This window comes from Ziziphus jujuba, chromosome 1 (genome assembly GCF_031755915.1).
Source record: "Ziziphus jujuba cultivar Dongzao chromosome 1, ASM3175591v1".
NCBI lineage: Eukaryota > Viridiplantae > Streptophyta > Magnoliopsida > Rosales > Rhamnaceae > Ziziphus > Ziziphus jujuba.
Window position 1 is genome coordinate 16800432 of NC_083379.1, and position 15796 is coordinate 16816227.

A 15796-nucleotide genomic window follows, 5' to 3' on the forward strand; every position below is an offset into this window, starting at 1 on the left:
TTATCAATCAGATCAGCTGTAACAAAAAGTTGTAAATATTCAAATTGAGATTAGAAAAAAAAGTGTAGCTCAATTTGATTAGTTTTGAACCCATTTTTTTCTAATCTTATATTAATCAAGTTTAAAGTGAAAATCAAACAAAACCAACTATTGTCAATTCAATTCAGTTTAATCAATTTGGATCTGTAACCAAAATTGGCCCAAAACCATATTTGTTTTAAAAATATAAATATAAGTTTTAATAATTTGAATTTAATATTATTTCAAATTAACATTAATTTTTAATAATTTGAATTCAACAATATTTTTTAAAAACTATTAAAATAATATAATATATGTAAATTTAATTTGGTTTAAACTAAAAATTGCCAAAACCAAGCTGTGTCGCTATGAAGTAAAAACTAAATTGACCAAATCAACCAAATCAATTCAATTTAGTCATGCAGTTTGCTTATACCCACCCTAAGTTAATAAAGGGATATTGTCACTACAAATCCCTAAATTATATTAGTTTATGACATTTTCTTCAGCAAACTAATTTTTTTGACAGTTAGCACCGTTAGGACAAACTTCAAATTCGGTCCAAATTTTTAACAAAATATGCACTCAACTTATGAGGGCATTCAAGGTCTTTTTCACTCAATAACTGCCTCGTAAACTTTTGCTTGCTAAATCACCAATGCTTGACTCGCCCAAGCCCTTCAATTAAACACAATGCAAAACCCGTCAGATTTGTCTAAAATCTAAATGAAACTAACAAAACTTTGAGTCTTTGATAGTGATTATGTGAATGGGTTTTTATTTTATTAGCTTAATTGTTCTCATTAAATAATGTTGTTTGACAAAATCCAAGAAATTGATTTGCATCAAGGATGTGGAAGAATCCGAGCTATTCTAAGTACCTTTTGATTTCGTGCCATTTAGCGAAGATGGTTCACGATGAACTGGGCAATGGAGAAATCCAAAATGCTGATTTGCTATCAGTGCACCTGCTAATTCAAGTTCTCTTATGCAAATTTTACACTATGGCATCGATTGTGTGTTCATTATGGCATGGGTACATGGAATTGGTGCAGACCAGGCATTCGAGCAACTCGTAGACAATGATGGCCAGTATAATGGCTTTTGGATTTTCATCCGGGTGAAAACACACTCCATGTCCATGCTGTCAAGTCTATCCTCAGACCTAAGGAACGAAATCAACCAATTCCAGCTTCAAAAGAAAAATATAGCAAAAAGAAGCAAAAAAAATAAAATCTACCAATTAAAGATTATAACAAAACAAAGTACTTAAAATCCAGAAAGATTTATCTGATTTCCCCTAAAATCTTCTCTTTCTTTTCTACCTTTAGTGGGGGGTTATTTGAAGAATAAGAGGAAAAACTAAAAATGAAAATACCTTCAGTGCCTGCATAAAATGGGCACGTCAGGGCACAAGCATATTTTATTAGGTATTTGGATGGCATTTGATGACTGATGCATTTTTCTAACAAAGTTAAGGATGTAATTGTCAAATAGATTTTTTTTTTTTCAAAAAAAAAACAATTTAGAGGCACTAAAATGTCACAAGTAATATATAATTTAAGGACTTTATGTGACATTATACAGTTAATAAATACCGCCTAAACGAACATACCGTTCCTTTGGTTCATTTGTCCATATGAAGGCAGGGTATACTCTTTTTAAATACAGTTCATTTTAATATCCAAAAAGAAACATACCGTTCATTTTATTACATTGCACATAAAAAATTAAAAAAGATAAAATTGTATTTTCTCGGTCAGGAGTCCAGCACTACCAAACAAAATCATATATGATTTTTTTCTTTTGCAAGGGGTATTGCATGTGAGAAAAGTAGGGCCATCGCAATGACTTATTAGCATAATAACGGATTTTGAGTTAAGTTATTTATTTTTTATATTTTTATTTTTTTTGGCGGATGAATGAAGTTGTTGTTGTTATTATTATTACTATTATTATTATTATTATTGTTTCCTTCAACAAGCTCTGCAGTCCACGTAGAACAAGAGTACGGATTTCCAAAAGAAACCATTCATTTTGTTAGGCCTTAGTATCCGAGTCTCAATTTCCAAAATAATGATAATAATAATAACAAACTAGGTTTTTTTGGCAACAACAAATAAATAAAACAGGCCATACGCAGACCTGGAAGTTATCGGACAGAAAGATCTACACAACGCTTGTCTAGAAATCATGTGGCAAAGCTAATTATATTTAATACTCGCTATGAACCAGAGTGAAGTAGAGGGAAAATCCAGGTGTTGAAAAATACAAGAAAAAACACATCTAGTAGGAAGAAGGTCAAGAATCTTGAGAAGCATAAAGCTGTACATGCCGGGGCCAAACCAGACCATAAACATCCTTCTTGTTATATCTTCGATCCCAAGACCAAGGTATATCTGCTCAGAGAATCAACAAAGAGATTGAATGCAACATACTGGCAAACAGAAAAACAAAGAACGAGAAAAGCAATAAATAAGAAGAATAACGCATCACCTTCAGATGAGTATGGTTGAGGAGGGAGTTCATAAGGCACAGGCAATGTAATTACTCCTGATGATGAAACTGTATTCGAGCTTCTTTCCCAGTTCAGAGTTACCAGTTCTGTTCTCCCTTCTCTAGAACTTTCTGATGATTCACATTTATCCTGAAACTCAGTTGACATAAATTATTGTTACTGATTTCTTCCTCACCATGAAATTCATCCCAGTCTACTGCCAAAGTTTTTTAAATATTCGGTCAACTTATCAGAAGTCAGGTAGGTCTTACCTCTGGTGGATAGTCATTTGCGGTACAAGAAAATCCAGAACTGCATCTTTTAGATGGTAGAAACAGCACTCCCAGCTGAAATAACATACCCAAGGTGAATACAAACAAAGGTTCTTCATTGTGAACAGAAAATGGTAATATCAACTGTGTTTGCATAAATGGATAGCAACCCACAGAAAAAGAAATTCAAACAGTTAAATGATATGTTAGCAATAAAGTTCTTGTATGGTATGGGCCTTGCTGTAAATTCTCCTCAAAAATGAACCTCAACCAATTCATTAAAATTTCAAATATATAGATATTATATACAAAAGCCTCAAAAAAAAGGGACCATCAACTGAAAGTCAGAACCTTAGAAAAGCCCAACTAAACTGAAAGTATAACTACAGTAATGTTCAATCTCATCCACGAATTGTGAACTGAACATGGCATAGTCCTAACATGGATACCTCGTATGATCGAATCATGAGTTGGGAATTATTCTTCTGCAGTGCTCCCCAGGCAGCTTTGCTTAGATTAGCTGAGGTAAGCAAGAACCAACTGTTGGGAGTCCACGGTTAATGATAAGTCAGCATGAGTTAGCAAGCCAGAAATCATAGTATGGTACCAAAATATTCAAAAATTATATGAGGAAGCAAAATAAACAGGTTAGAAATGGAATCTTACGCAAGCTTCTGACCATTATAACGAGTGAATGTCTTTATATGTGGCATTGCACGACTGACATGAAAATTACATTTGTTAGTATCAATCAACAGAATGTAGTTGAATATTAAAAAAATGATAATAATAGTGAAGAAACTTATTTAGTCCACAAAATAGGAAAACAAGAAAATTGAGGGTCATTTAGGGCTTGTTTGGCCACATTTTGGTGCTTTCAAAAATTGTTATCAAAAGAAAGAACAAAATAGTTTTCCATTAAAAACAAGTGGTATTTGGATTAGTAGTTTTGGACATAATTCCCAAAAACATGGAGCTCAACCTATACTCGAAACACCTGGAAACATCTTTTAACCGTTCTCTAATTGTTTATTTATTTGTTTTCGGAAGCCAATGGCCAAACACATGTACAAATTTTCAGGGAATACTTTTTAGTTTTCTTAAACAGGCCGAACAAAAGTCAAAAAAAAAAAAAAAAAAAAAAACAAACAAACAAAAAAAAAGGAGAATGAATAACACAAGCTACATAGTAGCATTCACACAAGGGATAAGTTAGTTTTCCACGTCCAAACTTTCATAAGGAGAGATATGTACCAACGCCCTGTATGGCTTGCCTTCCATTTTGCCCAATACTTCCTCAAGAATGTTTTCTCAACATTCTTCAATGGACTTGGAATGGCATTTCCAGCTGCATAACCCTGAAAAAGAACATAAAACAAAGAAAACAAAAGCAACAATCACAGACGAGATGCAGAAAGCAAAGGAAAGAACAAACCATAGGATACATATTCGAATGAATAACAAATAGTAACTAACTTTTTTATAAAATCTGCCAAATAAATTCAACTGCAATCGTGCTTCACAACTTTTCATGAATTTGGTTAGGCTACAGTTGCCTGATAAAAGAAATAATTGTTTTATTTTCTTTTCGCAAGTTTAAATGAATGATCCTTTTTTTCCTTGGACCAATGAAATAGCTTCAGAGAAACAAGAAACCAATGAAAGTAAATATGTTAACATCCCATTTTACACAGGAAGATATTAGTTTTTAATCTATCTAAACTCACTATATGTTTTTACCAAATAAATAAATAAAACAAAGCCAATATATTTTAGATAATGTATCAAAATAGCTAACATCATTGTAGACGAAAACTTGCTCATAAAAAAAAAAAAAAAATTTAATAAAAAAGTAAAAATAAAAAAGATAAATGAAAACTGTGTATTTCGGAGAATTTTCTAGCTCAAACTAATGAATAAATCTTTTTCCTTGAGGACATCGACACAAGTTAGAAACCAAGAGAACATGTTACCACCAAGCGCTAAAATTCAATCATATTATAAATATATGGTATTGCATTAAAAAAAAATTAAGATTTGAATTTTATCAACGAAAAAGTCTTAGGTGTCCCTGTCTCTCTATAGTGGTAACCAGTCATGAATCTATCATCTAAAGATATGTAACCAGCTGATAAATAGAACAAATGACACCTCAAAAGTCAATATCGATCACCTCAAACATCTTCGAAAGTTAACCATATACCACTAGGAAGTTGACTCAATATGGTAACACCACACAAGCTTTAATGAATAAATAGAATAACCCACTAGACTGTACCTCTAAAGAGCATCTGACATCTTCTACAGTAGGCCATATAATTAGTGGCTCTCCAGGACCAAGAGGAGTTTTATCTTCTGATGAACCAGACGACATTGTAGATGCAAACTCTGCCATCCACTTCTCATCCAATGAACCAAGCGAGGAGAACTGTAACAAAAGAAGAATAAATTAAACTTATAACTGTTCTTTAAGTACAATTTGCATTACAACTGCTTCATTCGGATAATTACATTTAACAAGGGAATTTAGATTTTGAAAACGACCCCAAACCATTACCAAAAGATTTACATGCCTTGCATCATGCATGCACAGGGATCAACGGAGAAGGATCAAATTAAATTACAACTTCCAATCATCCATAATATGAGAGAAATAAAACAGAAATTACATCGATTCAAGAACTATTCATTAATCAAATTCTGCAATAAATTTAAAGTAAAACAGTAGCATCTACCTGATAAACAAGAGGAGACTTCCTGAACTCCTTATCAAAGGTACACTCCTGCAGAACAGTGCGTAGCTTCATATGTCCCCACTTTTTCAAACTGGTACCGTTATGATATCCAGGAACAGAAGCAATTAACCTCACCTGAAAATAAGGCAGTTGACCTCATATGGACCCACACTAAGCATGCTAGGAAAAACAGATACCACTTTTGAGATACATTATCCCAATCTGGGAAGAGAAACAGAATTGTACAAATTAAAGGAATGTAGATCATACCTCAGCATTGGTGTAATCAAAGTTTTTGAAAAATGATGGGTTGATATTGAATCTTCCATGCGTTGGCAAATTAACAGAGAACTGAGGCCACTGTAAATATTGAACTGACAAAAATAAATAGTAATGTTTTGAATATGAAGTAGCATTGCTAAGAGAAATGTTACTGAAGCAACATAATGAATGTCAAGCACTCTTTTCCCAAATTTTAAAGGTGAGCCTACATTCTGATTTACTCTATCAATAGAACAAAACAAACAAATGTTTACACGGGAAATAATTTTTCAAAAAAATAAAATTTGTTAACTTAAAAAATGCCTACCTTAGATAGGTATATAGACAGACAAACACACAGATAGGAGAGGGGTGTTTGTCTCATATTGTACAAAAGAAACGAAAATCATTATCACAAACACTGATATCCAATTTGAACATCAAACAAAAGTAGTGCAGAGGGATAAAGTACCATTTCGAGTGTCCTTTTTGCATTAGAAGAACTTAAGGTCAAAGCTAAGCTTCCCGTAGTATTTACTTGATTAATTTCTAAAATGACTTTCAAGCACAACCTACCAACTATAATTTTTTAAGCTTACTTCCTGACTTTCAATTGTGGATCATGTTCAACTCCATCAGGATATTATTATTATACAAGCAGGCATTCCCATAATATGGAAAATAATGCAGCTTATAGAAGGGATCACTGGATCAGAGAGGTATTTACAATCATCAGAAATTAATTTTAAGACAAATATTAGAAGCTAAAAAGGAAATAGGATGGAGCAAGAAACTTTGATCAAAACAGTAGAGTATAGCTACCGTTTAAACACACATGCAGACACTGACACAAATAGACACAGACATATTATAAATTCCCTAAACGACGATATAGATCACAGCAATGCATTTAACACACAAAGATGTTGAAGGGATTGAAACAGGGGAATGAGTTCATCCACCTAGCTTGTTATGTTAATACCTTCAGTGCACTGAGATAATCAATCAAGTCATTTTCAAATGCACATCCTTTGCTTGGACTATTTTGTCCTTTCCAGGGGAAATCTTGCATCCACAAACCTTGGCTTTTGTTGTTCCAATCCACAAATATTAAGTTTGCAGTGTGTACAATAATTCTAACTCCTCGAGGATACACAAGAAGCATGGCTTTTGAGTGATGCGTACCAAATGAGATTGGTAATGGTGGTTTGTGCAAAATCCAATTTGCAGGTTTCTTTCTCTAAAATAGTCAAAATTTAGAGATTAAAGTCCAGGTGCCAAAAATAAAGGATTGCATTAGCTGAGATTATTGTAAACAGAGGTAAGGCTAACCTTCATATGATCCACTATACCATCACCCTCACCATGAATCACCAGCACTTGAGGGATTTTCGCAAGTGTAGGACATGCTACAGTAGGAAAAGGAAAGGCAGAAGCAATAAGAATTAATGGGTAAGAAACAAATGAATGTACACAAAAACTGCAATCACAAGATTACTGATCTAATGAGCCTCAGGATGATATAACAAAAGTACACCACATAACAGGATCCTGGTCAGCATACACATCATAACCACAAAAATGTAACAAATATAGCTCTCAAACAATTTAAAAAGAAACATGAAAACTTTTACGAGTTCATTATCCATGTAAGAACTTTCCACCAGTAATATTGATACTCCATACACAAACAAAAACTTAAGTGAAATAGGAAACATTAGAGTGAAGATGACACAATCACTCACCAGGTATCAGCCAATCAATGTCTACCATGTAATTAGAAAGGATGGCGACATGGATATCCCCCTAAAAAAAGTTAAATGAAATCAAACTACAATCTAACAATATAAGAATATGCAATCAATCAACTGACTTTTTTATTACTCCTTCCTCCTATAATTTTGTATGTTGGATATGCACCTGTTACATGCATAACTTAACTCCACAGTCATGCACACAACAAAAGAGAATTTAAGGGACTACAACGGTAAATTAACAAACTTAAGACCTACTATAACCTCAAATAATACAACAAATAATACAAATAAGGCCTATCCTTTAGTAAAGGAGTACAACTGTTACCTCAATCACATCCCCTATGGAAACACATGACGTATTTGCCCACTGAGGGAGTCCTTGAACCCGCAAGAGTCGAAAGGTGAGCGGTAATTTATCCTTTGGAACTTGAAAATGGCGAATGGCCTCACCATCAGTGTCTCTTTTGGACAATGAGTTCCCAGACTTCGTCACTACATTGCTTTCTTCCACTCTCCGTTTGATTTCCACCTCAACAGTCTTAAAAAATTCAGACAACAGCAAATCACTTGAGATTAAAATTTTATCCTCAAGCCAAATAGAAATTTCTTAAAATCACATTGAATTAGAGAATGAAAAAGGGTGAGGAAAGCAAAACATAGAACTAACATAGAGAAATGCAAAGGTCAAAAAATTTACAAATATAAAAATAGAGGCACCTTAGGATTTCTCGAAGAAACTTTATCTTCAGAAACAACTCTCAACCTCTTCGCCTCACCTTTACCAGGTTCAATTCCATCATCTGAAACCCTCTTATGAGTATCAAGAAAAGATGCATTTTTATCACCACCCAACATCACATACATGAAAAAATGATGCCCCGGAATCAACTCAATAATATCACCACCAATAACAGTCTCATTTTCCCGAGAATACAGCTTCTTCCTACTGTTCCCAGAATTAACAACAACCGGATTGGTTCCTTCCTACAATCCCACACAACAGCATCAAACAAAAAAGCATAAACCCATTTGCACGAATAATGTTATTTTTTGGAATAGGGACTAAGGTAGATCGATACTTACCACGATTAAACTAGCCGAGCCATCCGAAGAAACGTTGAGAGTGAGATGCTTGCGGCTGAGTCTTTTGTCCGAAAGGGAAATGCTGTCGCGCCCTATAAAGTTCACGCCTTGAAAAATGGGTATTTGGGGGATTGAAGCGTCTTCTTCTAGCCTTTCGTTAAGCGGAACCAAACGACCAATCTATACAAAGTAAACCAAAAACCAATCAGAAAATGAGAAAGTTTCATCATAAAGAAGATATGGGAAAAAGCAGCGGAGGTAAAGGGCATGCAAAAGGGACCTGAGGTTGAGCAGCCATGGAAGCGTATTTGGTTGCATGAGAACCAAAGGACAGAGACAAGGCCACTTTATTCGGAGTCCAAGAAAAACATTGGGGAGTAGCAGAATGTGAGGGGGTTTTAGAGAAAGAAAGTGAAGAGTGAGAGTTCAGGCCGAGTAAGAGAGAAGACAGAAGAGAGCTTGTGCAACTGCGAAAAGCCTGAGGCACCGAATTTTTGATTCACTAAGAAGAAAGAAACCGAGACTCTCGCTAAGACCTGTGGCCAAAGCTGAGAAATTGGAATTTTCGGTTTGCTCGGAAAAATACAAGTTTTTCAATCGCCTAACTTGGTGTCATTTCACAGCTTCCCAAGTTCCTCCAATTCAATTAACAAAAAACTAGAAATTGTGATGTCCCAAAATAAATAAATCAACGAAAATTTGTTATAACTATGAAATCAATTTGTATTTTTCATCGATCCGTAATTATTTCTAAAACATGATATCTTTTTGTGACCATAAGTCCATAAGTAATGCAATTAATTGTCTATTATTTAAATAGGTACTATACTTTTAATTCACAAGTTTTTAGAACTTTTTTTTTTTTAATTTTTTAATGGTTAGAGTTACTCTAAACCCAATCGTCTGGAACAAAATTGTTCAAAAGTAAAAGAAATGGTTTATTATTTGAATTTTTTATATATATTTTTTCCCGTTAAAAACCATCTAAATTTTATCTTTTGGTCAAGAAAAATAAAATATCATTGAAAATCAAAAATCCATATTACAAAAATAAAGCAGAATGTCACCGGCGTCAAGTTGTTTTCTCACTTTCTTGATGAAAAGTTGTTTACTAATGTTACCGGCGTCACGTTGTTTACCGACTTATTTACCAAATAAAACAACTTGGTTACCCAATAATTGGATAAAATTTTTTTTTTTTTAATTGTTTACCAAATGATAGTGCAAAATAACATGTTATTTTAAACATGGATATGTGCAACTCAATGCCAGTAATATAATGGCATGGCATGTCATCACTCGGCAACAGGTAACAACTTTTGTATTCATAGCATTTTCGTCAAATCTCTTGGCCATATATAAATATGTAAATAAAAGCACCATGTAAAATCAGAACACTGAATTATGAATTAAAACACAGAGCACCAAAATCAGCAAGAGACATACCCAATAACAGTAAAATTTGGTATTAAGTTTTTCCAAGCAAAATTTTCAACTGGGAAATAAGGAATCTCAACATTTTCCTTTTCCATTTTTATTTTTATTTTATTTATTTTGTGTTAAATCATTCTCAACCTAAGATAAATAAAATAGTGTAATATTCATCAACAAACAAATAACTTAGACCAGCAAATCCACCAGGTTACCTCATCATTATCAATTAACACGTCCGGATAAGTACTTTTACAAATATAACATAGCATATATATATATATATATATATATATATATATATATATATATGTATATATTTGGTAAGTTATATAGCAAGATAACTACTTATACCTCTCACCCCAAGAACCATCTCCACAAGTCTCATCTTCATGCTTCAACTATAAGACGTTAAATAATACAATTTGATAATTTAGTGGCTTGCAAAATGATAATCCTACTCTTTCCCTGCATAAACCAACCTCATAGTTCACCTAACTCAGTTCGAATGAGTGTACGTTTATATATTGATTTAATTTTACCAAAAATTGTGTTGTCATTGGAAATTACTTGGAGGGCATAACCTCAAGACAGCAAGGCAACAAAATCTGCTATCTTCTGCGCTTGGACTCTTTCCGCATCTCCGCCAGATAGCTCTCTAAGTTGGATTTTTCCCATAATCGTTTACCAACAAGATCTTCCTTTGTAAATTCATCTAACAAACACAACAGGGATAATTAATTTAGTAAAACTCAACTGATATGAAGAACCTCTAGTCTCTAGACCATGCAAGTGCAGAAGATGACTAAAAACTTCAGGAGAATAAGCATTCCCATGAACCTTTTTGAAACGTGGTACATCCTTCATTAAACTTTTCTTGTGAGCCTTCGTGATCAAATGTTTGAACCAAAAAAATTGATTAATGGTGAGTTCATACCCATGGGTAAATAATGAAACCTGAAGCTATCATTCCTTATTTTCAGCAACATGGCACTGTGTTTTATTTACCCATTATATCCACATTTCAGATCCACGCATCATCCCCCTTGTTCACTTATAAAAATATATTCATAGAATTAGAAGTTTAATTACCAATGTTTCCCCAAGCATCAGGAGGCACTCTCAGGGATCTCTGTGTCAGGTAAGTGGCATCCTCCCAAGAATATGGAGCTTTTTTGACCTTGTATCTCCAGAACCAGCAACCATACCATAGTGAGAGCTGGATGGAAAAGAAAATACAAAAACAACCAGTAATCCTTGTAAATATGCATCTAAATGACCCAGACCAAACATTAATTAAGGGGAAAAGATAGACAAGAAGGCTAAAAGGTAACTACAGACATAGCTTCTACGCCACCAAGGAGTTGCAACATTTTCTAAGCGCAGGATGGAATCTAACCTTGCCAATGGTGTAAGGCAGAAGAATGAAACGGACACCAATAAGTTCCCATATAGAGGGCTTTTCAGCACCCTTAATCTGAAGGTCAAGTTCTTTGCTAAGGTCTTCCTCCTTTTTCCTGCCATAACCTTGGCTTAATGACAATTGAAAATCACAGAGAGAAAAAGTTGAATGATATTGTTTAATCTTTAACAGAGCAGATAACATTTCAAAAGGACAGGATCTTGACACTATATGACCATACTATCAACTTGAGAAAATTATAATCATGCACTGTAATTTACAAAAGTAAATTACATTCTCATACTTGTCCAGCTGCTTGTTACTCTTCTTCTTATTCACAGTTCCTCCACTGCGCTCAAGTTCCAATGCCCGTAGTCTATTTTTGTAAGCAGGTGTCTTTTTGACCATGGCTATAGCCTACAATGACCAGAAGCATTTAACGTGTCAGAATAAAACTCTGAGTCTTTTCCAGCTTTCTGGAACATCGAACAAACAAAATGCTTATGGAAATCCAACCAAATACCCCAAAATGTACACAATCAATGCATTTCCTTATCCTACTGCTGATCAAATCATCTATGGCAATAAGTTTAGTGTGGCAGTAGGTAAAATGACTAGAAGCATGGTGGTAGCCTACAATGACCAGAAGCATCTATGGCAATGACCACACGTCAAATCATCTATGGCAATAGCCTACAATGACCAGAAGCATGGGTATAGCCTACAATGACCACACGTCAAATCATCTATGGCCATAGGTAAAATGACCAAAAGCATGGCTATAGCCTAAAATGGCCACTCCTCAAATCATCTATGGCAATAATTTCAGTATGAAATAAGGATACAACAATATATGACCTAGATGTAAGTAAGAAAGCAATGGGGAGTAGAATTTTGGTATGCAAATTGCATAAAGCTTTCTACCTGGACAAAGTTGACAGTATCTATCAAATACTATCACATCAAGATTCATCATATTACAAGTAAGAGTTACACTTGACCGAAATTGTGGTACCTGATTATACCTTGTCCACTGGTTTAGGTATTGAAATCCTGAAAGAACCAGAAGAAGGCCAACCAGGACAGCACGAGGATCCTGAAGGTAGACATATTCTTTAGATACAATAGATAAAAATGAAGCTTTATCACCCAAAAAAAAAAAAAACAATGAACAATGAAAGGGATCTCACCGTCTTGTGACCATAATATGCACGATAATAACGAGCTGTATTATAAAACACCTAAGAATGAAAAAGAGAAGGCATTTTAATAACATTCCACAATTAACTGAAGCAGGAAAAATTCAAAATTCTAATTTTTCTGAACTCAATGAAAAATCTACACTGAATGAATTGGCATATTACATATATTTGCATATTCGATGTGTGATATTTAACAGAGAGAAAGAGAAAGCTGTGACAAGGAGAGGAGGAAGCAAAAGATGCAACAACTTTTGATAACCAGTCTAGAATTTGTTCTTGACTTGGTTTTGAAACCAGATACTACCTGACCATAATCCAAATGATCTAGCACAAAATGATTCACTATATTGAAAACCAAAAACATGAGGTAAGTTCCTAGACCAATCACATTGAAAATGGGGTTACTTCCTAGACTAGTCACATTGCATTCATCAACATAACAGATATAATCCTATCAGAATTCTAGAATTTACTAAGAAGCATCAAAAAGGGGGAATACACGTACAAGAAATGAAAGCAAAATCAGATGCAACCAGTCTAAATCGGTAAGATTATATTCCCTAACTTACAAAGAATTAACTAAAAAGTTATTAAGTCAAGGACTTGCCATCACTCAGGCCAGAGTCTCAATCCTTGGGAACAAAATCCAGCATGCAATGCTAAACACTCACTGTTATAGGCATCATAATAAAACTCGAACGCAAAGAAGCTTGCAGTGCATAATCCTAGAGAATGGATACATGGGAAGCAGTTCAAATTACAAGTCAGTCCTTCCAACTTACCTCCTCAGGATGTGCAATTGCATAATCATACTGCTCCCGAGTGGCCTCGTCCTTCAAAATCTGCAACGTGCCAAATAAGTTCCTCTTTAGCTCAAAACCCAGAAAACAAAATTCACAATATTCAAACTTTATGATAAAAATTTATTTCAATTACCCTATTTCTGTGCCTGGAAAAATGTTTTTTTAAGTGTTTAAACAGAAGGACGAGACCCCAGGTACCTCATAAGCATTGGCAATTTTAACAAACAGCTTTCTTGATTCCGGATCTGGGTTTTTATCGGGGTGACTGGATTGAAACAGAAAAAAGGTGAAAATTAGAATAAATAAATTGGAAATTAGAAATTAAAAAAAAAAAACTCACTGTTTCAAAGAGAGCTTGTAGTAAGCTTTTTTGATTTCCGAAGCATTGGCGTTCTGCGAAACCCTGGCAGGTAGAAAAAACAATCAAGTAAATTAAGCGTAAAAGAGGAAGGTAGTGCTGCGAATCAGAGAGGAAGGTTTGGTGGGCAAGAGAGACAAGCTAACCCGAGGAGATCATAGCAATCGTCTTCGTCGCAATAGATCGCCGTTGACGGAGAGATGAGAAGAGAGAACACCAGAGCTGATGCGACTGCGAACCACCGAATCGTTGCCGGTGGCGCCATGGCCTTCTTTTCTTTTCTCTCTCAAATGGTATCGTTCGTTTAGGTGCAAGAGTTTCTTGACAGAAGGAGTCTCTTCGTTTGACGACGTATGAAAAGTCAACAGATCTGGAAATCCCGGAATCACAACCGTCCACTTTTATCAAGAGGAACAAAACTAAAATAATAAAAATAATAAGTGAGGGTGTGTTTGGTACATGGGATTGGCTAGGATAAGATGGAATTGTGTCCCAAGCATGATGTTTGATTTGCCATTTTGGGTTCAGGATAATTTAACCTAAACAGTGATTTTATCCCAATCGATTGTGATTCATGTGACCCATCTCCCTCCCGGGTCATTTTTGTCCCAAACTCACCGAAGTAGCTCCTCACCGGATCGCGTCTCTCTCTCTCGCCGAACGTCTGTATCTCTCCCAGGAATAAACACGGCCGGTGAATATTATTCTTACTCTATCCTCTATCTCTGCATCTCATGATTCTTACTCTATCCTCCATCTCTGTATCTCTGCATCTCTTCCAGCCGTTTCTTGATCTTCTTCTCCTTCTTTCCGTTTCGTGACCTTTCTTATCCTTCGATCAACTCCAATCAAATGAAAGCCGATTGTTAGTCGATCTAGAAAACTTAGGGCTTTGATTTGGGCGGTTTTTTTTCCTTACAGTTTGGGCATTCTTCTTCTTCTTCTTCTTCTAACGCTTTTCATTGCTTTTCTACTTCTCCATTTTATGCTTTCTCTCTCTTTATATATACATAGATATGAATGTATGTGTTGGCGTGTGTGAATGCATTTTGATCTTAAATTTGTTCATTTTGATGTTGAAGTATGTATACTGAATCTAGGTATTTGAGTATGTTTGATTAGGTTGCTTGAAATTTGTTCATTTTGATGTTGAAGTATGTTTGATTGTGCAAATTAGCCTTTACCGCCATTGTCGTTTCTTTCTTTTCTGTTGAAGTGCCAAAAAAAAAAAATGAAGAAAAGGGAGAAACATAGAAGATGTGGTGGAGGTTCATGAGATTGATGACAGCGAAAAACAGAGAAGATCCTGTTGAGTATGATGAAGATGATGATGGTGGTGATGAAGACGATGATAAAGATGAAGAGATTGACAATGATGAGGGGGATTTTACTGAATCTGAGAGCACAGGGAGGTTGACAAGCACTGAAGGAAAAAATTGATGGCCATGAACAAGGAGAGGATGATCGAGATGAAGATGATAATGGCAACTTTATTTTAGACCTACTAGCTATAAGCTAATGTGGATGCAGCATCCATTTGTGAATATTTTTTTTCAAACACTTGCTTTATCAATGATTTCATACAATGACTTTAATTTGATATGTTGATTTCTTTAACTGTTTGAGGTAATGAATATACATTTGTGAGATTTTGATGCTTTTTTTTAAAAAAAAATTTAATATTTGTAGTTAATATTTGTTAGGGGTATTCTATTTATTTGCAAATTTTGATGTATTGAGTGGTTGGTGGTTGTATGAGGGAGATTTTGTGGTACAAATTCGATTAAAGATGATGCTGAAGCACTAGCAAGGTGTTGTTATGTAAGAGAGAATAAGTTGTGCCATTCTTTGGTGCCTCTAATCAGTGAGAGGAGGATCCTTGAGAAGCTAAGAACTTTATGCCACTGTTGGGGCTCGGTTGAGAAGTGCTAAGGGATGCTCCATGAGAAAGAAGTTAAAAAGGACTTGAAATAT

General features: G+C 34.7%; 2 protein-coding genes and 1 long non-coding RNA gene across 3 annotated transcripts; 1 reads left to right on the plus strand and 2 right to left on the minus strand.

Annotated features, from left to right (window-relative positions):
- Window positions 1-2086: 2086 nt before the first annotated feature.
- Window positions 2087-9300, minus strand: LOC107419554 (tyrosyl-DNA phosphodiesterase 1). The gene is made up of 16 exons (XM_016028299.4): window positions 8907-9300; window positions 8627-8806; window positions 8261-8527; window positions 7869-8081; window positions 7532-7592; window positions 7119-7195; window positions 6769-7026; window positions 5796-5885; window positions 5526-5660; window positions 5069-5218; window positions 4045-4148; window positions 3457-3510; window positions 3240-3330; window positions 2791-2865; window positions 2518-2668; window positions 2087-2420 (listed from the first exon to the last, which is right to left on the minus strand). The coding sequence occupies exons 1-16, from the start codon at window positions 8922-8924 to the stop codon at window positions 2323-2325; spliced, it is 2022 nt and encodes a 673-aa protein (XP_015883785.3). The 5' UTR covers window positions 8925-9300; the 3' UTR covers window positions 2087-2322.
- A 946-nt stretch (window positions 9301-10246) lies between these two features.
- Window positions 10247-14195, minus strand: LOC107419876 (chaperone protein dnaJ 50). The gene is made up of 10 exons (XM_048477088.2): window positions 13969-14195; window positions 13805-13867; window positions 13663-13729; window positions 13444-13503; window positions 12650-12700; window positions 12475-12555; window positions 11764-11876; window positions 11457-11574; window positions 11150-11276; window positions 10247-10772 (listed from the first exon to the last, which is right to left on the minus strand). The coding sequence occupies exons 1-10, from the start codon at window positions 14085-14087 to the stop codon at window positions 10669-10671; spliced, it is 903 nt and encodes a 300-aa protein (XP_048333045.1). The 5' UTR covers window positions 14088-14195; the 3' UTR covers window positions 10247-10668.
- A 128-nt stretch (window positions 14196-14323) lies between these two features.
- LOC125423347 (uncharacterized) lies at window positions 14324-15469 on the plus strand. Its single transcript, XR_007241883.2, has 2 exons — window positions 14324-14516; window positions 15039-15469. It is a non-coding gene; the product is annotated as an uncharacterized LOC125423347 (long non-coding RNA).
- Window positions 15470-15796: the final 327 nt, after the last annotated feature.